General features: G+C 43.8%; 1 protein-coding gene across 1 annotated transcript in view; it reads left to right on the forward strand.

Moving 5' to 3' along the window:
- Positions 1-26407, forward strand: part of spon1b (spondin 1b) — a 376017-nt gene that overhangs the window by 270453 nt on the left and 79157 nt on the right. Inside the window, exon 7 of the mRNA XM_068046637.1 lies at positions 10615-10679. Coding sequence (XP_067902738.1) covers positions 10615-10679 — 65 coding nt within the window. The remainder of the gene's footprint in view (positions 1-10614; positions 10680-26407) is intronic.

A 26407-nucleotide genomic window follows, 5' to 3' on the forward strand; every position in this document is an offset into this window, starting at 1 on the left:
AAAATGTACCCAACGTGGCCCTCATCCTGATGACCACCTTCGTGTGCGGCTGCATCAAGCTGTGTGTAGAGCTCCAGTACGCAAACTCCAAGTGTCACTACGTGCTGAGGTTCTATCTGTCCCCGGTGTTGCGAAGGATGGGCCTGGGCACATTGCCGTGGAATGCTCCATGCAGTTGGACCGTGCCGTACCACCTACCCTTCGTGGAGCAGTTTCTGCGGGAAAACACCTTTGACCATCGGTCCATCAGGCAGTGGTCTGCACGGAATGTCCTCAAGGCCCTACGGGAAAAGGAGACGGTGGATCCTGTCGGATGGTTCCCCGAGCAGACCGTCAAAGTCATTTGGCGGAATGCCTCACACCAGAACTTTCAAACAAGCACCAAGACGTAGCTTGGCTGGTGGTGAGAAGGGCCCTCCCCATCAGATCCTTCATGCACACCCGAAGTCTCGCCCCCTCCGCACAGTGCCCCCGCGTTGGCTGTGGTGGGGAAGAGACGGTCGCCAACCTCCTCCTGGAATGTGTCTTATCTTCAAAGCAAAGCAGGTGTGGAAAGAGATGCAGTGGTTTTTGTCGAGGTTCATCCCAAGCAGCTCTGTAACACAGGAAACTGTGCTCTACGGGCTGTTCCTAGGGACGCATTCCGAGACAAACATCAACTGCTGCTGGAGGACTATCAATTCGGTGAAAGACGCCCTTTGGTCTGCCCGAAACTTGCTGGTCTTCCAGCGCAAAGAGTTGTCCACCACCGAATGTTGCAGACTGGCACATTCCAAGGTCCAGGACTACGTGCTGAGGGACGCACTAAAGCTTGGGGCAGCCGCAGCAAAGGCTCAATGGGGAAAGACCACAGTGTAAGGACCCCCACCAAGCTGAACTGAGGGGCTGGAGGCATGGGAAACCCCTCGAACTGTATCGTTGATATTTTCATTTGCTGTAAATGTGAAACTGTAATTGGCATGACAATAGTGAAAGGGAAGGGTTGTGAAGAAACTCATGATAGTAAAGAAGGAAACTGATCTCCCTTGCAATGTTTGTATTTTTTGCTGCTGTTTGAAACTGTTTGGCAATGTAATTTTTGCAGATTTTTATGAATAAAGTATATTTTGGAAATAAAAAAAAAAGAATTAACAAAGCGAACCCCCAGACAGTAGTCTAACTGAAAATGTCATAAGATTAAAAAGGATATTGGAGAAGAAGTTAGAAGAAAAATGTGGCAGTAAAGTTGAAGATAAGACAGTTGAAATATTAAATAAATATTCTCCCAAAGTATTCATGAGGGAGACTAACAGTAATTTGCAGTCCATTTTCTGTATTACACTCTATATCTTGGAGGACTTTGAAGACAGTGTGACAGAGGTGTTTCACAATCTGAGCAGACTTAAGACCAACTCAATTACAGGTTATACATAACTTAATTAGATCAAGAGGACATTTCAGAGCCTCAAAGGGATTGATAAGTCTGGTGAATATTCTCAGGACTGAAAGAATTTATGTGCCAATCCAGGCAACTATTAACCTAGGTTCAATAACAGATCAGATAATAATTAGATCCTCTTTTGGGGATAAGACTGGAAGAACACAGAATCTAGGCTGACACTTCAGTACAATGATGAGGGAGTGCTACACTGTTGGAGGTGAGATATTTCAGATGAGGCCACGTCTAGTGAATTGATGTTAGTAATCTCACTTGTGGAAAATTTACATCCATCCCATCAGACATGAAAGGTGCTATATGAATGCAAGTTCTTTCTTTCCCTTGTTTTATAAGCAGGAAAGCTGTTGGATTGTTGTAACTGGTTCTCGAGTGTCCATAATGGAAAGGTGATAACTGCCATTCCCTCCTGGTCTTGCTTGCATGTGGTTCTTAGTGTCCCCAGGGCAACAAATAGTAACGACTAAAATAAAAGCAAAATACTGCAGATGCTGGAAATCTGAAATAAAAACAAGAAATGCTGGAAATACTCAGCAGGTCCAGCAGCATCTGTACAGAGAGAAGCAGAATCAACGTTCCAGGTCAGAAAGAGTAACAACTACTGCCTAGCCAATGTTGGCCACATGCCAAGTGTCTTAGTCCTTGTTTGGCTATTGGGTCACCATCCTCAGGCACTTGGAGCTCTTAACAAAGAATTTCAAGCAATGCATCAGCGATTGCTCCTTTAATCTCTTGAGTAGGGTTGTTCAACATAGGGGGACAGAGAGAGAGGTGGGAGAGAGAGACAGAGAGAGGTGGGAGAGAGAGACAGAGAGGAAGGGAAAGAGGGATAGAGAGGGGGAGAGAGAGAGAGACAGAGAGGGGGGAGAGAGATGGGGGGGGGGGCGCGTGGAGAGAAACAGCTAGAGAATCATAGAGTCATTTATTTACAGCACAGAAGGAGGTCATTGAGCCCATCGAGTCCATGCCAGCTCTCCACAGAGCTATGCAGTCAGTCCCATTCCCTGGCTCGATCCCCGTAGCCCAGCAAGACTAATTCTCTCAGGTGGCCATCCAACTTACTCTTGAAGTCAGTGTTGTCTCTACCTCTACCACCCTTGTGGGCAGCGAGTTCCAGGTCGTTACCACTTACTGCGGAAAAATGTGCTTCCTTATTTTGTCCAAAACTTTAAATTTGTCTCCCCTAGTCCCAGAGGGCAGAGAGAGAGAGGTGGGGAAAGAGAAACAGAGAAACGCAGATAGATATGGGGATATGGGGGATTGAGATCAAGGTCTCTCCTGGAAATAGATGGAAATCTATTCTGAATGCTCCGCATCGCTACATCAAGTGTGCGGGCAGAGATTGATTCAATATAGTGACAAGAAATTAAGTCAATAAATTAGTCTTCTAATTTAAAGCTTCTTCATAAAAATTTGTAAGGCAAAAATTGTAATGTGGCTCCCATGCGAAAAGGCTGGACACTTCTGCACTTGAGGTTTCCCTGAGACGTACTCCAAATGGGCAGGAAATTTTGTGGAAATTTTATCCTTTGACTGTCTGAAGTTTGGACCATCCCTGAGATTCTAGTTGCCAATACAAATGTGCTCAATCTTTGAATTTAATTTATCCTTGAAAGGGCTAACTTGTGTGATTCAGTGGAAAGCACAATGATGCTGTAATTATCTCACAGAATACATCCAAGCCAGACGGTTAATTGCAATGGTCTAATGCAGAGTTCCTGGGAATAACAAAAGGCAACAGCCCCTTATAGCCTACTCTGTCTAATCCAGGTTGTTATTAAATTCCACCTGAGCGTATTAATGGGTCTACATCGTCAGTGAGTAATTTATGAGACTCGTCATCGCAAATGGAAGGAAATGTCTCTCAGGATAAACTGATTACGTTTAAAGTCTACCAGATGCTTGTCAAACGAGAATGATGACGTGCCTTGTAAATCCAAATTGCAATAACTCCTGCAGTTTGATACCAGTTTTATTAAGTACCAGTCCCACGTCCTCTGGTGAATGCAGAATGGTTTGCATTTTTATTATTTTTAATTTCATCCACACAGTGTGATACAAGACACAAGGGCAATCATTTAGAAAACAAACTTTGTTGGCAGTTATGCGTGGGTTTTTTTTTTGTACACAGCATAAATTGGTGAGGGAATCACTATGGACACATTGTGTGTTGTAATGTCACAGTGACAAAGCGTGCAGAATGAAGGCTGGTTTCGAGATCTGCTTTCTTTCTACCAGAGTAGAGATGTGTTATAAATTCCATAATTCTGACATGACATTGTGTTGTTCAGCTATCAGCTTAACACGAAATCTCCAAATGCAATGTCCAGCATTCTCATCCTCCTCCAAGCATTCTCTGGATGTTACAATCAAGGCTGATCAGGGTCAACTCTGGCTCATTGGGAAGCATTCAGTCCTCTCAGTGAAGATGTTGTAGGTTCAAGCCTCACTCCAGAGGCTTGACCACAAAAGCAAGCTTGCCACTTCAGTCCAGTCCTAAAGGAGAGCAGCACCTTTGGAGATGCTGTCTTTTGGTTGAGATGGAAACTTGAGGCCACACCTGCTCTCTCAGGGTGGGTGTAAAAGATCCCACAACACGATTTAAAGAAGAGCAGGGGAGTTCTCCCCAGTGTCTTAGCCAATATTTACCCTAGACCAACATCACAAAAACAGATCATTATCTCATCACTGCTTGTGGGATATTGCTGTGTGTAAATTAGCTTCCACATTTCCTACATTACAATGGTGACTATACTTCAAAATACTTGATTGGCTGTAAAGCAATTTAGGATGTCCTGAGGGTGTGAAAGGTGCATAAGTGCAATTCTGTCTTTTCTTATCACCTTAACCTGAAGTTCCAAATCCAATGTCCTACAATCTCTTCTCCCTCCTGACATCTTCAGTGAGTGGCGATCAAGGCTTATTGCACCATTATCATTGGGATGAGAGGGTTGTCCTATTATGAGAGGCTGAGTAAATTGGGCCTACACTCTTAGAAGAATGAGAGATGATTTCATTGGATCATACAAGATTCTTAAAGAGCTTGACATGGTAGAGACTGAGAGGTTGTTTCCCTTGTCTCGGGAATCTAGAACACGGGGCCACAGTCTCAGGATATGGGGTTCAATCATGTAGGACTGAGATGAGGAGAAATTACTTCGCTCAGAGGTTTGTGAATCTTTAGAATTCTCTACTCCAGAGAGCTGTGGATGCTCAATCATTGAGTGTATTTGTTACGAGCTCACAGGACACCAGTCTGGTGTGTACTGAGTCTTTATTGAAATTGCTTATAATGGCTGCCTGAAGTCAGAGTACCTCATGGTAGAGGTCACATGACTACAGCAAGCCAGGAGGCACATTGGTACAGTATTGCATTTTTATCCCAAACATCCCCCTTTTCAGACAAAACATTTTTTTTGCATGCATTATCATTGACACTGTGAGTTGCCCAAGTTACCCACTATGCACACAATTGTTCTCATGCATTAGTAGCTCGTCATTCTTGTTAGTCTCTGCACATGCATTGCACACATAGTCTTTAAATCATGCTGGCCTTTTAATGGTGCATGTGTGCATTTTCGTTGGCTGTTCATCTGGCTAATTTTCCTTCTCCAGCGAACGTTGTTCCCTTGTCACTTGTTGTCGTGGTAACTGTTGTTGCTTCATTTCCGTTGTTGGGGTGCTGTGGACCTCCGGGGCTGATGGTTGTTCTGTGTTCTGTGCAGTTGGTGAGATCTGATCTTCCTGATTTGCCACCAGCCATGAAGGAACAGCTTCTCCAGTTGTGCCTTCGGTTGTGATGGTATCTCTGGTCCTTCACAGCCACCGCATTCGATCGAGGTGACAACTGCTCTATGCAGGTCCCAAGTTGCCACTTCGGCTGACTCTTGTTGAGAGTATTGAAGGTTTGTACCCTGACAGGCTCTGCAATGCTCAATTCTGGCAATGGTTTGGCAGTTTTGTCAAAATGAAATTTGGATCTTTGCCATTTCACCTTGATTTTGTCTGCCCGCTCTGCGGAATCTGAGCGCTCCTTCCCCACAGCCTCCACCTCAGACACCTGAGCAGATGACTGCCAGATCTTCCTGGGCATCTGAGAAGACGACTGCCAGATCTTTCCCTTTCTCACCACCTGATTGACTCGCGTCACCTTGCGACTGGCAAAGGCATTCTCGCTCCAGCGCGGCACCCGCTCCTGTAGGCCATCTCCTGGGTTTTCTCTTTTTGCACATTGAGGGCTGCTTGACCAAGCTTTAGATTTGCTTTGGCTGAGATGAGTGGCTTTTACTTGCTGTCTATGATTTGGAACTCCAGATCTATGTCATTGTCATTGCAATGGCCTCTCAGAGTAACTTGAAACTAGTATGGTGCTATCATATAGCCTCAACCTTACTTTTGAAGGCTTCATTTTTGGATCGCCATGTTGAATCACTTTGCACAGGTCTATGAAGGCCATGAAGTTGCATGACGCACCGGTGTCTATCTGGCACTTTATGTTGACTTGATATTCTCCTTCTGCAGTCATCATTCCAACAGTAACAAACCATTTATCACTAATCGACCTGTCTGAACCAAACTGTTGTATGGTGTATAGTGATTCATCAGAATCTTCGGCTGATGTCTCTCCAGTGGCCATCTGTGCCTACTTGTTGTGCTTCCTTCTAGCCAAGCACTTGCATGCAAAATGATTCAGCTTCTTGCAGTGAGAACACTGCTTTCCCCACACTGAACGTGCCTTCTTTTCCTATGGGTGATGTCCTCCGCAGTATTTGCATTCTGCCTTTGTCCGTGATCTTTCTGCCCTCTTGACCAGGAATGTCTATCAGCATAATGCAAGGCCTGGTCTGTTCTGCCATGAATATGCTCTAGCTGCTGATTTACAACCTCAGCACTTCTGCACATGTCTATCACTTTCTGAGAGTCGGGTTCTCCTCTCTCAGTAGACGTGCATTCACTGAGGGATCTCTTATGCCTAATACAATCCTGTCTTTGATTAGATCATCTTTTAGTTGCCCAAATTCACGGGATTCTGTGGGCTGTGTTAATGCAGTCACATAATGATCAATGGACTCTTTTTCACCTTGGGCCCTAATAGTGAACACATACCGTTCATAGGTTACATTCGCTTGGGGTTCAAAGTGTGCCTTCAAGGCTTTCAAAATTTCTGCTGTCCTTTTTTTTTGTTCTTCTGAGAGATTTAGGGTGGAATACACTTTGTAACAGTCTCTCCCCAACAGTGATAAAAGTGTAGCTACTCATAGCCGCGCTGGTTTGTTAATTAAATCTGTTGCAATTTCATAATTTTGCCATTGCAAGTGGAAAAATTGCCAGTTTTGTTTCATATCGCCTTTCATTTTGATTGGCGCAGGCAGAGGAAAATTTGCAGCCATTCTCTTACCCCGTGCTTTCAGCTATTTTTTTGTTCCTTTTCTGTGGCTTATAGCAGTCCTGACCCTTCCTGTGGTTAATTCCATAGCTGTGCTTCTAAACAGCTCATCAGCACTCACCTCAGCTCCACTCTAGCACCATGTTACGAGCTCACAGGATACCAATTTGGTGTGGACTGAGTCTTTATTGAAAACTGACTGTAATGGCTGTCCCCAGTCAGAGTGCCTCATGGTAGAGGTCACATGACTATGGCAAGCCAGGAGGTGCATTTATCCAGTATTGCATTTCTATCCCAAACAATATTCAAGATTGAGATTGATAGATTTGTGATCTCTCAGGGAATTAAGGGATATGTGGAGCAGGCGGGAAAGTGGAGTTGAGGTGGAAGATCAGCCATGATTCTGTTGCATGGCAGAACAGGCTTGAGGAGCCGAATGGTCCACTCCTGTTCCTATTTCTTATGTTCTTATGTCATCTCAACTCATTCTTTCCCAGGACCTCCTTCAGCCTCTCCTACCTCTAACCATTCTACAGGAATTTAAAGTGCAATCTTGGGAGTCATCAAATCACTACTTCATGATTTACTATGTCTTTTTCCTGACTCCTTTCAAACTTGCTGATATTCTGCAGTGTGAGCCTTAGGCTGTCACCTGTGTTTCTCAGTTTAAAGGAACCCTTGAAAAGCCCTGAAGTTTTAAGAAAATTCTAATTCGTACAAGGGTGATACAGAATAATGAAGGGTGCACTTGCACACTCACTAATTGCTAGCTCAATGGTGTTAAAATTCCCCCATGGTTACAATGGGTAACTGTGTGCTGTATCATCTTACTGAGCCATAGGTGCCAGATAAGTTTCAGATTTCATCGTTAGTTTGCTAGCTGTTATCATCTGAGAAGGCATGGAGGTGCTTCAGTTTGCCCCAGGCTGCCCTGTAATAAGGAGGGATGATACCTAGTCAGCAATCCCCATCCTGATGACTGTCCATTAGCTCTTAAAAAGAAAAGAAATGCTTGCATTCATATAGCGCCTTTCATGACATCCCAAAGACAGCACCTTCAGCATTGCAGCTTTTTGACTTTTGTGCTCACGCCTTGGAGTGCGACTTGAACTCACAACCTTTGACTCAAAGGCAAGTGTGCTACCCGCTGAACCGCAGCTGAAATCTTGACTTGGAGGATCGCAGCAAAGACTGGGCAGCCTCGCTGTATTCCCTGTTCTGGCTTCTGCACCAGGAATGGCCAATGGGTGAGGTACCAGAACAGTGGATATGCACCCTGAAATGTGTCAACACCTTTAGAGAGAGAATGGAAACTTTAGTCCTGAAAAATATTGACAGAGGCTTGTGTGCAGGACTCCTGTATGTGTGAGTCCATCCGTCTAACCAGGAAATGTTTTCTTTTTATTCATTCTGGAGATGTAGACATCACTGGAACGGCCAACATTTATTGCCCACCTCTAAATGCTCTTGAGAAGGTGATGGTGAGCCAACATTTTGAACCGTTGCAGACTGTGTGGTATAAGCACATCCATATGCTTTTAGGGAGGGAGTTCCAGGATTTTGACCCAGCGATGATGAAGGAATGGCTGATATGTCCAATTTAGGATGCTATGTGACTTGGAGGGGAACTTGGAGATGATGGTGTTCCCATGCATCTGCTCCCCTTGTCAACATGGTGGGAGGAGACTTGAGGAAAGAAAAACTTGCATTTATATAGTGACTTTCATGACTTCAGGATGTCCCAAAGCATTTTACAGCCAACAAAGAATTTTTGAAGTGTGGTCACTGTTATAATGAAAAAAATGCAGCTGTCAATTAAAGCAAGTTCCTACATTCAGCAATATGGTAATCACCAGATCATCTAGTTTTATTGATGTTTTTGTTGTAGGATAAATATTTCCCAGGTTATTGGGGAGAACAAACCTGCTGTTCTTCAAATAGTGGACGTGGGATCCTTTGCACATACTTGAGAGGGCAAACGGGGCCTCAGCTTAATATCTGATTTGAAAGACAGGAAAGAGAAATCATAAGACAAAGGGAAAACTATTTTAGTAAAGCTGGATAGAATTCTTGAGAGACTTGGTTTTAGTTTATATCAGCAATTATAATCACTCTCTGTTATGCTCTCATTTTGATCTAGAAATTACCATTGCAGATATTAGTAACAAACCCTTAATACACTTGTATTGCATTCCTCTATCCACTATTTTAGCCATGGTGCTGGCCAGTTAAAATAAAAATATTTGTTGCTAAGGTGAAAAGTGAGAAATGTTCCAGTCAGTAACTCTCTAGCAAAAGAACCTATAAATGTAGGATTCCCTATCTTTGTAACTTCCTGCACCCTTACAACACAGCCTCATCCCCAATATCTTATTTTTTCCGACTCTAGCCTATTGTACATCTGTCTGTCCATTAGCAGCCATGTCTTCTGCCGCCTTGAATTCCACTGTCCAGATTCCCTGCCGAAACCTTTCCATCTTTTCCTTCAATACTCCTTGAAACCCAGCAAGCTTCTAGTTGCCCCTTCTAATCTCTCCTCCTCTGGCTTGGTTTTCCTTCTTGGGTTGCTGTGGAGTACCTTGGGATGTGTTTTTTTATGTTCTCAGGCACTAGATAAATGCAAATTGTGGCCACTCAAGTAGCAAAAAAAGCAAGAGTTGAAAAGAAGTGGTTTTGTTTCGAGGGTTATTAGAATATGGAATGCTTTACCATGAGTGACTAGCAAAACTGCATCAACCAAAACATTGAAAGCAGGATTGTGAGAAGAAAAATATTAAAAAGTATAAGCAAACAGCAGAGAAATGGGACAAGAATGGAATAGACACTGGATAAGGTGCAAAAAACATTTCTGAGGAAGATACCAGAACTGAGAGGTTATAACCATGAGGAGAGACTGAACAGACTGGGGCTTTTTTCTCTGGAAAGGAGAAGGCTGAGGAGTGACTGAGTAGAGGACTTTAAAACTATGAAGGGGTATGACAGGGTAGATATAAAGAAGATGTAATAACTTGTGGCGCAGTGGTTAGCACCGCAGCCTCACAGCTCCAGCGACCCGGGTTCAATTCTGGGTACTGCCTGTGTGGAGTTTGCACGTTCTCCCTGTGTCTGCGTGGGTTTCCTCCGGGTGCTCTGGTTTCCTCCCACATGCCAAAGACTTGCAGGTTGATAGGTAAATTGGCCATTAGCAATTGCCCCTAGTATAGGTAGTTGGTAGGGAAATATAGGGACAGGTGGGGATGTGGTAGGAATATGGGATTAGTGTAGGATTAGTATAAATGAGTGGTTGATGATCGGCACAGACTCGGTGGACCGAAGGGCCTGTTTCAGTGCTGTATCTCTAAACTAAACTAAACTAAATAAGATAGTCACTAGTGATACCAATAAGAAATTTAGGAAAAACCTCTTTACAGAAAGAGAAGTTAGAATATGGAACTTGCTGCCACAGGGAGCAGTTGATGCAACTATCTGAGATGCATTTAAGGGGAAGCTGGATCAGTATATGTGGGAGAAAGGAATAAAAGGATATGCTGATAGAGTGAGGTGGAGTAGGATGGGAGGAGCTCATGTGGAGCACAGACCTATAGGACTGAGTGTTCTGGTTCTGTGCCCTAAGTTCTACACTATTCTACGTCATACATAGCTTCAGAGTAGAGCTGTCAGAAGCACGAGGGGATGAATAGCCACCTCCTACTCTGAAGGCTCTTTGATGTCTGCCTCATTTTTTCTTACAGGTTTGTTGCAACCTTAACCACATGCCACGCACTGAAGCTTGTTTTCCTGTTTGCTTTTTCAGGGTGAGAGTGTTTTGACTGTCATCAAGGCAAAGGCACAATGGCCTGCCTGGCAACCTCTGAACGTGTAAGTTGGAATTCTATCAGCTGCCGCTTTGAAAATATATGTTTTGCAGCATATTATGAGGTTTATCTGTGACACTAGAGATTTACATCCCAAAAAAACTGTTCTTGTAGATTTTTCAATGCCATACTTTTGGAGAAAAAAACATTGGGTTCTTTTGTGTGTGAATAATGCACGGTTAACTGTCTCACAATGGACATCCTGTTCAATCATTTGAGGGTCATGATTAATAGTCTAAACATTAGAGCCAGCCCTTTCAGGAGAGAGATTAGGAAATGCATCTACACGTAAAGGGTGGTAGAAGTTTGGAATTCTCCTCCGCAAATGACAATTGATGCTAGATAAATTGTTAATTTTAAATCTGAGATTGATAGATTTGTTTAACCAAAGGTATTAAGGAATATGGGACAAAGGCAAGTAGATGAAGTTAGCTTACAGATCAGTCATGATCTCATTGAATGGTGGAACAGGCTTGAGGAGTTAAATGGCCTCTTCCTGTTCCTATGTTCCTATTCGATCCATTGAGCAGATACACTGGCGAATCATACTCTGCGACCATGTGATCTTCCATGGTGCACGACAGGTGAGTGACAGACCCTGTAACCACCCCTGTAACAATTAAATGGAGCAGTCTTCCTGTACCCCCGAAACTGGGGAAAAGTTCAGGCAGGGTGGAGGTACCCTGTTCATCCCAATGATCCTGAGATCATTACATGTAGGAGCCAGGATCCCTGGTTCCCATGGAAATTTGCACCAGTAGGGTGGGGACCAAGAGCTGCTCCACACTTCTTGAGGAGAATGTAGTATAAGGGTCTGAAAGGGATAATGTTGAGAGAGTGTAAATAATAATTCCTACTGTGATGATGTAAGAGATCATGTGTGAGAAAGACTTGAAGATAGATGCAGCATGGCTTTAGAGGAGTCACACAGACTGGTATGAAGCTGTACATTGTTATAATGTAATAAAGGTTAATGTTTGAAGTTATAATGTAATAAACGTTAATGTTCTAACTATTGAAGACTAAAGAACCTCTCTAAGCTAGACTAACTAAGGTGGCAGCGTACCAAGCAAACATACAATATGTGATCAGCGATGAGATCAAGAACAATGGTGGTTCTTACCATGCTACACCCAGAAGAACAATTTGAAGAAATTTTGAAGAGGCTTATCTGGAAAAATCGCCAAAACTGCAGAACTCGAGAAGAGGCTGCGGAAAAGTTACACAGATCCAGACACGGAGTCAGGGAATCGGTGGTAGAAATCCGGTCCAGTGATCGTAGGCTTCGAGTCGGAGAACCAAGTAATGATCAAGGGTCTGGCGAGCAACCCCGAAAGAGGGTAAAACATTTGTCCCTAACAGCACTAGGCAGACAGCACTGGGAAAATACTTAGCGAGGGCTGATCCGAGGTCGGAGCCATTACACATGACGACCGGAGTGAAGAGCGAGAAAAAAAGCAAACGATAAGGCTGGAAATAATTGATTTTCTACAAGAAGGAAGTTAAAGGCGTACAGCCTTAACACTATAAAATGGAGTTTAATACAAGGAGGAAATTAATCCTTAGTCTAGCAGCGAGATTTCAAAGGGAGAAACATTGGCCATAGCGGGAGTCAGTGAGGGAAACTTCTGATACTGGAGGGGAGAATTTTAAAGTGAAAGTAAAACAAATTGAAGCTATGGAGCTTGAATGCACAATTTCAGAGAGGTTTGGGCACATGAAAGGACCAAATCAAACTCAAAATTGGTCACTCTGGTGAAAAGGTTTCTCAGATACAGAATTGCTTCCAAATTAGACAGCCAATCTGAAGCAGAGCAAGTTAATACATTTTTGCTTTCTATTGGGGCTATTGCAGATGATGTTATTGCAAGACAAGGTATTAATGAGACATCTGCAAAATTTGAAAAAGTCTTCAAAACTTTTGATTCGTATTTCAACTTGTGGAGCAATAAGATTTTAGAAAAAGCAAGATTCAACAGAAAGGCCCAGACACCAGGCAATATAGTCGATGCTTTTATTAATACCTTTAATGACTAGCTGATGGATGTGAATATGGAGACCTTAAAGCAGAATTAATAAGAGACCGCATTGTAGTCGGTACTGTTGATGAATCCCTATCAGATTTATTGCACTCTAAAGAAGACCTCACCCTGGTCAAACCTATTCAGCTGGTGAGACATGCAGAGGTCCGGAAGAACAACAGAGCAATCCAGAGAGGTAAAGAAAGACCTTGGTTCAGGAAAGCTCCAGCCATCGTACATTTCCTTAACCAGAGGACTGTAAAAGATGTACCAGAAAAAATGGCACACTGGGGCGGTGGATGAAAGCTTGGCAAAGTTATCCAAAAGTACCGTCTTCACAAAGCTTTTGGCAAGTTCCATTGAATAAGAAGTAAAGGTTATTGACAACCTTCATCACTCCATTTGGAAGATTTTGATTGAACCGTCTACTATTCAGGATCAAATCACCACTGGAAATAATTGAGAGAATGGAAAGCGGTTTCCAGTGACGTTGCACAAGGCTCAGTGTTGGTCCCTTGCTGTTTGTGGCATATATTAATGATTTGGACTTAAATGCAGACGGCATGAGTGGGAAATTTGCTGATGACACAAAAATGGGCTGTGTAGTTGATAGTGAAGAGGATAGCTGTAGACTCCAGAATGATATCAATGGTTTGGTTGAGTGGGTGGAAAAGTGGCAAATGGAATTAAATCCAGGAAAGTGTGAGATAATGCATTTGGAGAGAGAAAACAAAGAGAGGGAATACACAATAAACGGGAGGATATTGAGAGAGGTAGAAGAAGACGTTGGAGTGCATGTCCACAGGTCCCTGAAGGTGGGAGGACAGGTAGATAGAGTGGTGAAGAAAGCACATGGAATGCTTTCCTTTATTGGCCGAGGTATAGAATTCAAAAGCAGGGATGTAATGCTGGAACTGTATAAAACGCTGGTTAGGCCACAGCTGGAGTATTGCGTACAGTTTTGGTCACCACATTACAGGAAGAACATAATTGCTCTGGAGAGAGTACAGAGGAGATTTACAAAAATGTTGCCGGGGCTTGAAAGTTGCAGCTATGAGGAAAGATTGGATAGGTTGGGGTTGTTTTCCTTAGAACAGAGCAGGCTGAAGGGTAACTTAATTGAGGTGTTCAAAATTATGAGGGGCCTAGGTAGAGTAGGCAGTAAGGACCTGTTTCCCAAAGCGGAGAGGTCAATTACCAGGAGGCACAGATTTAAGGTGATTGGTAGAAGGATTAGAGGGGACATGAGGAAAAACCTCTTCACCCAGAGGGAGGTGGGTGTCTGGAATTCACTGCCTGGAATGCTGGTGGAGGCAGAAACCCTCAATTCATTTAAAAGATACCTAGACATGCACCTGTGACTGGCAAGGCTATGGACCAAGTACTGGAAGGTGGGATTAGAAGTGGGCAGCTAGTTTTTTCAGCCGGCATGGACACGATGGGCTGAATGGCCTCCTTCTATGCCATAATCTTTCTATGGTTCTATTGTTCTATGGAGTTCAAATCCCACCAATGCAGATGGTGGAATTTGAATTCAATTAATCCATCAGGAAGTACAAATCTAGTCTAGTGGTGACCATGAAACCATTGTCGATTGTTCTAAAAACCCATCTGGTTCACTCATGTCCTTTAGGGAAGGAAATCTGTTGTCATTACCTGGTCTGGCCTACATGTGACTCCAGACCCACAGCAATGTGGTTGACTTTTAACTGCCCTCTGAAATGACCCAGCAAGCCACTCAGTTCAAGGGCAATGAGGGATGTGCAATAAATGCTGGCCTAGCCAGTGACGCCCACATTTCATGAATGAATTTTAAAAAAATTTCAGTGGCAGAGAGATTGTTTGGCAGGTTATCGCAGGATCCCAATAGTCAATTTTTATAGAGAAATTGGAATGGCCTATGCAGCGTTTGCAGGTCCCACTTTCTCGAGGCATTGATAGGTCGATGATATTTAAAGGCACCTGCAGAGGCCCCCTCCAAAAAAAGGTATGCTTTCACCATCTGTAAAATTCAGCTCGTCCAAAATTCTGTTGCCTGTATCCTAAATGCCATTCACTCAACACCAATTTCTATTCTCCTCCAATTCTGACCTTTTGCATATTCCCAATTTTAATCGCTCCATCTTTGGCAGCCGTGCCTTCAGCTGCTTGACCTTAAGCTCTGAAATTCCCTTCCTAAACCTCACTGCCTCTCTCTTCTCCTTTAAGACTTATATACTTTTGAAGGCCGGGGGTTCAAGACCCACTCCCGAGACTTGAGCAAAAAATCCAGACTGACATTCTGATGTGCAGTACTGAGGGAGTGCTGCACTGTCAAAGGTGCTATCTTTCAGGTGAGATATTAAACTGAAGTCCCACATAACCTCTCAGCAAAAGATTCCATGGCACTACTTCAAAGAAGAGTTGTAAAACTCTCCCTGGTGCACTTGCCAACATTTATCCCTAGACCAACATCATTAAAATAGATTATCTGGTCATTATCACATTGCTGTTTGTGGGAGTTTGCTGTGCACAAACTGGTTGCTGCATTTCCTACATTACAACAGTGACTACAGTGCAAAAGTACTTCATTGGCTGTGGAACACTTTGGAATGTCCTGAGATTGTGAAAAGTCCTATATAAATCCAAATGTTTCTCAAAGTGTTCAATTCTACCTCCTGTAACCTTCTCTGGCTTGTTTTTTTTAACCAATTTTAACAATCAGAGAGCTGACCTTGTTGATGTTTGACATTAGTTTCTCAGGGACAAAGCTATTGACTAACATTTTCTCCTCTTCATCCCTTGTAGCCTCACAAAGGCAGAATAAACTAATTTTCCATCAGCGTCCAAAGGGTTAGCTTTGAAATTAAATACAGCAAATATACTTTGATGGAGTATTAATCCTGTCAACCAAAGTCAATCCCATGAATATCTAAACAGTGGCATTATTAAAACTATTTTTACCACGCATAAACTTTGTACAGAGCAGGCTGATAATGAATTAGATGCAGCTGAATTAATTCTAACTTTTTAGCGGTTCAGATTATCACTGTTCTTAAAGAACTAAATCCAGGGTTACATTGGAAATGTAGTGAGGACATAGAATTATTTTAGAGGAGGAGATCAGCAAGGAAGGAGCAGGATCTCTTTGAGTGACAATTTTTATGAATGGAACGGCTTTAGAAAAACAAATCTGATTTCCTCTGGTGTCCCTTGAGCATGGGCCCATTAAGTCAGCAGAAATATACATTCAAAGAGTTTTGGAATACAATAGAGAGCAGAGGGAATTGGATTTGTGCATTCAAAGGCGTTCCATGAATGGAAATTACCACTCTTGTCGCCATTAATACTTACTTCACGGCCTACTTTTTTCCCTTTATTCAATTACCCATTTTGACATGGTTTTACTTTCACGCTAATCATGTGGACTCTGCTCCGTTAAATAATCTCCCTCAGAATTTACACCTTCTGCTGTGGTGGCTTGAATGGAGAAAAGCTGTATCAGTATTTCAAGCAAATAAATTTTGAAAGCTCATTCTCAGTGAAAGCTTGCACAAAAGAAGATATTTATTTGAAGCATAACTGGGTTATAACAGCACCTTATGAATAACTACAGTACACGAGGGCACTGCTGAAATCTGATCAGGACCATCGATTAACCTACTGTTGCTAATTAAACCATTTTTACTTCTAAGCCAAGAAGCTCATTGTTATTCTTCAGAAAGGGAAGAAAAATCAGGACCAAACTTTGACATTTACACATACTTTATTAAATAGTCATCTGATAGTATAGAACTTGAGTATTGCTGAAAATAGATGTTTTTCGTCTTGCACTCAGCAGGACAATCCGCAAGAATACCAATGTAAGGGAAAGCAACTTTATATTGTGTGAGAAGAGAGTGCTGATTGGTTGGCAAGTGAACTCTGATTGGTAGAGGTGTTGCTATGGAGAATGCACCAGTTTACGGTGACTGACAGTTAACTGCCAAACTTTGTTTGAAATTTAAACCAGGCAGCTTGACTTTGATTGGTCAAGGCATTGCTCTGAGGAATGAACCAGTGAATGGCTGTCACTTATTTTGTTTAGCTGAAACAAGCACAATGTTTGTACATGTTCTTTCTGTCAATGTTTATTCATTCCGAGCGATGTGGGCATCGCTGGCAAGGCTGGCAGTTATTGTCCATTCCTTGAGAATGAGCCACTGCAGTCTGTGCAGTGTAGGTACATCCACAGAGCTGTTAAGTAGGGTGTTCCAGGATTTTGACCCAGTGTTGTTGAAGGAGCGACCGATATATTTCCGAGTCAAGATGGAGGTGAACCATGGAGGTGGTGGCGTTCTCATGCACCTGTTGCCATCTGCTTGGGGAGAGCTAAGTATTGTGATTTAATGCTGGCAATTAATAAAAGGCCTCACTGGTTGATGGCTCAAACCTCTCACTGTGAAGCCACCTCCACTGCATTGCCAGACTCCTGACACAGCAGAGGGCCCCTCCATTTCTACAATAGAGACTGTATGCCCTAGTAAGTGACCTAATTGGCTACCTGCTGCTCCTGGGAGCTTCCTTCAAGAAAAAGCACACAGAGGTGGGAACATGTCATGGAGTTACCCTGACGCAAGTCAATTGAGTTATCCTCGCACCCATCCCCCCCCCACCACCCCGAACTTCCAAAACCGATTCCACGGGACTGGGAAAATTCAGCCCTTTGCCATAAGGGATTTTCTTCACCATTTATAGAACAACAAGCTCCTTTCACAACCTCAGAATGTTCCAAAATGCTTTGCAGCCAATGCAGTACTTTTGAAGTGTAGTCACTGTTGTAATGTAGGAAACGCAACAGTTAATTTGTGTACAGCAAGATCCCACAAACAGCAATGCGATAATGACCAGATAATCTGTTTTAGTGGTAGTGACTGAAAGATAAATATTGGCCAGGATGCTGAAGTGGGGGGCAGGGCAGGGGAACCTACCCTGCACTTCTTCCAATAGTGGCCGTGGGATCTTTAACATTCAGCTGTTAGGCCATATGGATCCTTGATTTAATGACTCATTTGAAAGATGATACCTTCAACAGTGCAGCACTCCCTCAGTACAGCACTAGGAGTGTGAGTCTGGATTTTGTGCTCAAGTCTCTGGAGCGACTCAAGGAGTAAGAGTGTTACCCACTAAGCCACAGCTAACAATATGGTTTAACGTTCAATGTATTCCATAGAAGATCCAAGTTTTTGGACTTGACTCAGGGATCCATCCACTACACCTCAGGAAGGATATATTGCCCTTGGAGGGAATACTGTGTAAATTTATCGGAATTATACCTGGACTCCAAGGTTTAAATTACAAGGAGAGATTACACAAACTACGGTTGTATTCTCTGGAATTTAGAAAATTAGGGGGTGGTTTGATTGAAGTTTTCAAGATATTAAGCAGAACTGATAGGGTTGATAGAGAGAAACTATTTCCGCTGGTTGGGGAGTCTCGCATTAGGGGGCATCATTTAAAAATTAGAGGCAGAGCTTTGAGGAGTGAGATTAGGAAACACTTCTACACACAAAGGGAGGTAGAAGTTCGGAATTCTCTTCTACAAAATAGCAATCAATGCTAGATCAATTGTTAATATTACATCTGAGATTGATAGATTTTGGTTAACCAAATGTATTGAGGGATATGGGACAAAAGTGGGTTTATGGAGTGGTCACAGATCAGCCATGATCTCATTGAATGGCAGAACAGGCTCGAGGGGCTGAATGGCCTCCTCCTGTTCCTGTGATTGGATGGGTCAGTCCTGTAGTTGATCTCTCAGCTCATCCATTCAGGGTAGTAATGTAATTTGGATGTTGTTGCGTTTATGCTGCATGTGCGCACGGACAGAGGCTGGGAGATGGTCTGCAGCCAGAGAGTCAAATTGTGAGTTTAGCTGTTGATTAAGTTATCATGTTGTTACTGTGCACTTCCATTCTTAGATGCATGCATTGTACTGCAAAGTACAACAAAATATTTGCAGCATAGCAATAGGCTATTGCTGGTGTTTATACTCTACACAAGCCTCCTCCCACCCCCTCTTCATCTCACGCCACCAACATATCCTTCTATTCCTTTCTCCCTGATGTGTTTATCTAACTTTCACTTAAATGCATGAATGCTATTTGCCTCAGCAATTCCTTGTGGCAGCTCGTTCCACATTCTCAGCACGGTCTGGGTAAAGAAGTCTCTTCCTGAATTCCCAATTGAATTTATTAGTGACTATCGTACATTTACTGCCCTCAGTTCTGGTCTCGCCCACAAATGGAAACATCTTTTCTATATCTTACTCTATCAAACTCCTTCATAAATTTAAATGCTTCTATCGGGTCACCCCTGTTTTCTTTTTTCCAAAGAAAAGAGTCTCAGCCTGTTCAATCTTTCCTGATAGGTATAGCCTCTCAGTTCTGGTATCATTGTAGTAAATCTTTTTTGCATCTTTCCCAGTGCCTCTATATCATAGAATTACATACTGGTAATGTTTGGGGTATATTTTTCTGAAGGCCATCAAATAATATGTCATGGCAATCTTAGATTTTTTTTTTCTGAAGAACACACTAAGAGAGAACAAGGAACATCCATTTGCATACCTGGAGTGGTTGATGAGCCCACAACATCCCCCTTTTTCCAAGACAGGACCCAGGGAGGTGTTGGAACTCTATGAGTACAGTAGGCAAATTGCCAGGAGATTGGAGTTTTCAACTAATCTGGCAGTGGATCGGAAAATTTGAAAAGAAGTAGCTTCACCATTACTGTTTTAGTTTTCCCATTTTTTTGCTTCATGGGTGGGTTTAAGATGAAAAGAGTGGGAATAGCTCACCAGTGCTTCTGGAGGTCCAGTACAAAGTAAAAGGCTGGCTGTGCCAGCTGCCGGTACTGCAAGCTGCAGCTCTCTGCAGCGAAAGAAGCCTGAGAAAACAAAACTGCTCTCTCAGTTTTTTTAAAAAAAGAATCAGCCTGTATAAATAAAAATCAGCTATTGTCTCACTCTTAAAAGGGGCAGGCCTGCAAAAAACAAACCTGTCTAAAAAAGGAAACAGAAAGCTGTACCCGTGAGACATAAAATCTGTAAAGCAGAGAGCCTGTAAAAGAATTGTGCCTGCGAAAAGGAAAACCTGTGAAAAGTCCTATATCTGTAAAAAAAACCAACCATTAAGACAATGGCATTCAGGTATCTAGTTATGGATTAGAAGACATCGGACATAACGTCTGAGTTTAAGCAGTTTTACCAACGGGTGGGACTGTGTTTCCTGGATCAAGAAGTGAGTGAACCAGAGAAACAAGCTGTGAAAATCAAGATTGCACAAGGCAACGAGGGCCTGCAATGGATCAACACATCAGGATTGTCAGCTGAGGATCAGAAGGACCTAGCAAACTATGGGCATTCTTGGAAGACCAACTCAAGTTAAAGGTCAATTTCTGAGTACATAGACTTGAGCTTATGACCTACCAGCCAAAGCAAAATGAGTCCATTGACCAGTTTTTTGCAAGGTGCTGAGACAAAGCTCAAGAATGCGACTTTGCACATGTTGAATTGTTGCGACGGGTTATAGAGCTGGTAATTGCGTCTACCCCACTAGAGGTCTTTCAAAACGATATGCTTGAAAAGCAGTAAGGGTACACCATAGATGTACATCCTAGGGGCTACCATTGACCAGAAATTGAACTGGAGTAGCCATATAAATACCGTGGCTACAAGAGCAGGTCAGAGGCTAGGAATCCTGAGGCGAGTAACTCACCTCCTAACTCCCCAAAGCCTGTCCACCATCTACAAGGCACAAGTCAGTAGTGTGATGGAATACTCTCCACTTGTCTGGACGGGTACAGCTCCAACAACACTCAAGAAGCTCGACACCATCCAGGACAAAGCAGCCCGCTTGATTGGCACCCCATCTACAAGTATTCACTCCCTCCATCACCGACGCACAGGGGCAGCAGTGTGTACCATCTACAAGATACACTGCAGCAACGCACCAAGGCTCCTTCGACAGCACCTTCCAAACCCGCGACCTCAACCAACCAGAAGGACAAGGGCAGCAAATGTATGGGAACACCACCACCTGCAAGTTCCCCTCCAATCACACACCATCCTGACTTGGAACTATATTGCCGTTCCTTCACTGTCACTGGGTCAAAATCCTGGAACTCCTTTCCTAACAACACTGTGGGTGTACCTACCCCACATGGACTGCAGCGGTTCAAGAAGGCAGCTCACCACCACCTTCTCAAGGGCAATTAGGGATGAGCAATAAATGCTGGCCTGGCCAGCGATGTCCACATCCCGTGAATGAATACTACTCAATGATGGAAGGAAATTTCAAGTCATCATGGCTGGGCACCAACAGTTACAAGCGTTGGGGGTGGCTACAACAATTGATTTGGTAATCAAGGCTCAGAAGTCTGCTAAGCCTCGTGGCAAATGTGGCCTGACTCACCCAATTCGCAGTTGCCCAGTGTACCAGGACCAGTGCAAAGCTTGTGGCATGCGAGGACATTGGGCAAGGCAGTGCAGAAGGCCGAGCTCAGATACTGCACATAGGAATGGTGGCAGATCACATGCAGAGAGAAGGTCTGCAAGACAGAATGGCAAATGCAACAAGAGGTTTACCGACACACAACAAAAGCCCAAGCAGGTACATCAGGTTGGCCGAGAGACAGATTGCCAGGAGGATTTGGGTGAAGAGTGCACTCGTGCGAACAGCGAGCAAGCATTTCACGGTTAATTTGGATCAACATGTCGATGTTATTATGCAATCTGAGGCATTCATCATGATTGGCATTATATGTCCACAGAAGAGTGCCAAGCATAAACTCAGAGTAAAAATTGACTGGAGCAAGTGCAAATATTCTGCCCATCCGTATGCTGAAGGACTTGTATTTAAATAAATGGGAATCTATGCTGCAACCCACTACAGCTAGGCTGACTGCCGACAATGGTTCGCTAATTAAGTGCATTGGAATGATAACCTTGCAGTACAACTATGGGAACTCTGAGCAGCTGCCACAAAGGTTTTATATTGTAGACACAACTGGACCAGCTGTCACAGGACTTCCAGTATGCCGAGGTTTATGAGTTGTCACAATACATGAAGTCAGTAATGCTTCGAAGATGGTAGAAAATATCCAGGGCGAGTGTATCAGGTCAGTCCATGTAAAGGACAACACAAAGGCTGGGAGTCTTGACACGACGAGGCGATATGACAGGGAGTCTCTCCTCGGGCTTTAGTTCATTGCAGCAAGTACCTGGAGGCCAGAGGGATTGTCAGTGATTGGTGAAGTTGCCAGTCAACATTTTTCTAAGTTTTCTAAACAAGGGAAGACGAAGGCATCGTATGACAGGCAAGCAGGACCAGAATTAGTTCAATTGCAAGTAGGACAGAAGGTCAAAGTCCTCAGAAGGTCAGAGTCCTCAATCATGTCTCAGGAACCTGGTATCCTGCAGAGGTTGTGAGGATATGTGACCAGCCCAGATCGTGCAAGATACAGACACACAATGGTGCAATTCTCAGACAGAAACAAAGTCAACTCAGACAGCTGTATGACCACACAAATGTGGAATCACAGACAGGTTCAGAGACAACGTCTGAAGAACATAGAGAGGCTACGAGCACAAAGGAAGAACATACTAACCAGAGCTCCAAGTCATTGAGTCTCAGAGCAGTCCTCAAGATGAGCTCAGCTCTGGGAACAGGTTTACAATAACAAGATCTGGATGAATAAGCAAAACTTCTCTACATTTTAAAAAATGTTAAACTTGCTTACTTGTGAACAACATTTTGTTTTAATCATGTGTAGTTAGTCCAAACCATAACACCATTGCTCATTGTACGTATGTTTTCAGCTTTGGAAAAAAGGGGCATGTTGTGGGACCATCTTAAGAGGGGACCACCTTAAGAGGATATAAGTGAAGGTCAACAGAGGAAGTGATGTCATGTCACACATGTTCAGGGAGTTGTGGGTGTAGCCTGACAGAGTAAGATATGTATAAGCTATTCACAATATATATTAATGATTTAGATGCGGGAACTAAATGTAATATCTCCAAATTTGTAGATGACACAAAACTGGGTGGGAGGGTGAGTTGTGAGGAGGATGCAGAGAGGCTTCAGGGTGATTTGGACAAGTTGAGTGAGTGGGCTAATGCATGGCAGATGCAGTATAATGTGGATAAATGTGAGGTTATCCACTGTGGTTGCAAAAACAGGAAGGCAGATTATTATGTGAACGGCTATAAACTGAGAGAGGGGGATATGCAGCATGACCTGGGTGTTCCCGTACATCAGTCGCTGAAGGTAAGCATGCAGGTGTAACAGGCGGTAAAAAAGGCAAATGGTATGTTGGCATTTATAGCGAGAGGATTTCAGTACAAGAGCAGGGATGTCTTGCTGCAATTATACAGGGCGTTGGTGAGGCCACAACTGGAATATTGTGTGCAGTTTTGGTCTCCTTATCTGAGGAAGGATGTTCTTGCCATAGAGGGAGTGCAGTGAAGGTTTACCAGACTGATTCCAGGGATGGTGGGACTGACGTATGAGGAGAGATTGAGTCGGTTAGGATCGTATTCATTGGAGTTCAGAAGAGTGAGGGGGGATCTCATAGAAACCTATAAAATTCTGACAGGACTTGACAGGGTAGATTCAGGAAGGATGTTCCCGATGGTGGGGGAGTCCAGAACCAGGGGTCAAAGTCTAAGGATACAGGGTAAACCTTTTAGGACTGAGATGAGGAGAAATTTCTTCAGCCAGAGAGTGGTGAGCCTGTGGAATTCACTACCACAGAAAGCAGTTGAGGCCAAAACATTGTATGTTTTCAAGAAGGAGTTAGATATAGCTCTTGGGTCCAAAAGGATCAAAGGGTATGGGCGAAAGCGGGAACAGGCTACTGAGTTGAGTGATCAACCATGATCATAATGAATGGTGGAGCATGCTCGAAGGGCTGAATGGCCTACTCCAGCTCCTATTTTCTATGTTTCTATGTGTTGGTGTGGCTCGTGCAGTAGCTGTATATATATCTGTTCTAGTTTAAGTTAGAATAAAAACTCACATATTCTTTGGACATTACTTGTCTTACAACATTTCACAAACCAAAGGAACAATTAGTATTACACCTGCCCTCTCCCAATTCCATCAGGTTAAAGTCGGTGCTTGCGATTCTGTGTAAAGTCCAAGGGTATGTAAGTCTGTTGCATTGGCCCTCATAGGCCCTCACTTACCTGAAGACAGGAGTGGCGGCGGCTGGCGGACCTGGGCGGAAGCTGATCCGGGGAGCTGTGAAAGAGAGTGCTGGGCTGGCGGTGGCTGGCGGACCTGCTCTCCCTCTCTCTCGATGTGCGCTGAGACTCAAAAAAAACTTACAGTGACATCACAGGAAATCTGCAGGTGATTGGTTGGGTGAGTAGCAGCTGTTAGTGCATTTAAATAGCTTAAAAAATAAGGGGAAAGTTTCTTTCGTTGAAAAAAAAACCTCTAGTAATAAGGTGAGTACCACTAAAGTGTTTTTTAAAAATTCAGTGTAACTTATTCAGGACTTTAGATTGTCATGGGTAGAACAAGGCCCCTAGTGTAATTAGTATTTTTTAATTAAGGGAGTAACTAATTAATCTAAGGGTAAGTCATGACAGGAGAGCTCAGTCCCATGATATGCTCCTCCTACGCTATGTGGGAAATCAGGGACGATTCCAGTGTCCCTGACGACCATGTGTGCAGGAAGTGTATCCATCTGCAGCTACTGGCTACCTGCATTACAGAACTGGAGCTACAGGTGGATTCACTGTGGAGCATCCGCGATGCTGAGAACATCGTGGATAGCACGTTTAGCGAGGTAGTCACATCGCAGGTAATGGCTGCACAGGCAGAAAATGGATGGGTGACCACCAGGCATAGTAGTAGGCACAAGCAGGTAGTGCAGAAGTCCCCTGTGGCCATCCCCCTCTCAACCAGATATACTGCTTTGGATACTGTTGAGGGGGATGACCTCCTGGGGAAAGCAGCAACGGCCAAGTTCGTGGCACCACGGAGGGCTCTGCTGCACAGCAGGGGAGGAAAAGGGGTGGGAGAGCTATAGTGATAGGGGATTCTATCGTAAGGGGTGCAGATAAGTGTTTCTGTGGCCACAAATGAGACTCCAGGATGGCATGTTGCCTCTCTGGTGCTAGGGTCAAGGATGTCACAGAGTGGCTGCAGTACATTCTGAAGAGGGAGGGTGAGCAGCCAGAGGTCGTGTTACACACTGGTACCAACGACATAGGTAGTAAGAGGGATGAGGTCCTGCAACAAGAATTTAGGGAGCTAGGTAGCAGATTAAAAAGCAGGAGCTCAAAGGTTGTAATCTCTGGATTACTCCCTGTGCCACGTGCTAGCGAGTACAGGATTAGGAGGATAAAGCAGATGAATGCGTGGCTGAGGAGATGGTGCAGGAGGGAGGGTTTTAGTTTCCTGGATCACTGGGTCTGTTTCTGGAAAAGGTGGGACCTGTACAAGTTGGATGGGTTGCAGCTGAACCGGAACGAGACCAACATCCTTGCAGGGAGGTTTGCTTGTGCTATTGGCGGGTGGGGGGGGGAATTGGGGGGGGTTGGTGGTTTAAACTAATTTGGCATGGGGATGGGATACAGAGTGGAGGTACAATAGGGGGTGAGGCACAGCCAAATATAGAAGAGAAACTGAGTCAGTCTGGAAAGCAGAGCAAATATAGACCAGTTAAGGCACAGTTGCGCAGTGATTAGCACTGCAGCCTCACAGCTCCAGAGACCCGGGTTCAATTCTGGGTACTGCCTGTGCGGAGTTTGCAAGTTCTCCCTGTGACCACGTGGGTTTTCGCCGGGTGCTCCGGTTTCCTCCCACTGCCAAAGACTTGCAGGTGATAGGTAAATTGGCCATTGTAAATTGCCCCTAGCGTAGGTAGGTGGTAGGGAATATGGGATTACTGCAGGGTTAGTATAAATGGGTGGTTCTTGGTCAGCACAAACTCGGTGGGCTGAAGGGCCTGTTTCAGTGCTGTATCTCTAAATAAATAAAAATAAATAAATAAGGTGTAAAATGCAAGGCTGGATTGCATATACTTTAATGCAAGAAGTCTGACTAATAAGGCAGATGAATTGAAGGCATTGATTAGCACATGGGATGATGATATTATTGCTATCACAGAAACATGGCTGAGGGTGGGGCAGGACTGGCAACTCAATATTCCAGGGTATAGAATCATCAGGTGTGATAGGGGAGGGGATAAAAGAGGAGGTGGTTTTGCACTGTTGATCAAGGAGTCAATTACTGCAGTAAGGAGGGATGATATCTTAGAAGGTTCCTCAAATGAGGCCATATGGGTATAACTTAAGAACAAAAGGGGGCAATCACTTGGCTGGGAGTGTACTACAGACCTCCAAACAGTCAGGGAGAGATAGAGGAGCAGATATGTAGGCAAATCTCAGAGAGGCGTAAAAATAATAGGGTAATAATAATAGGGGATTTCAACTTCCCCAATATTAACTGGGTTAGTCTTAGTGCAAAGGCTTAAAGGGGGACATATTCTTAAAATGCATCCAGGAGAGCTTTTGGAGCTAGTACGTAAAAAGTCCGACAAGAGAAGGGGCAGTACTGGACCTAATCCTAGGGAATGAAGCTGGACAAGTGGTAGAAGTATTTCAGGGGAGCATTTCGGGGATAGTGACCATAACTCTGTAGGATTTAAGGTAGTTATGGAAAGGGACAAAGAAGGG

Source organism: Heterodontus francisci, chromosome 14 (genome assembly GCF_036365525.1).
Source record: "Heterodontus francisci isolate sHetFra1 chromosome 14, sHetFra1.hap1, whole genome shotgun sequence".
Classification (NCBI taxonomy): Eukaryota; Metazoa; Chordata; class Chondrichthyes; order Heterodontiformes; family Heterodontidae; genus Heterodontus; species Heterodontus francisci.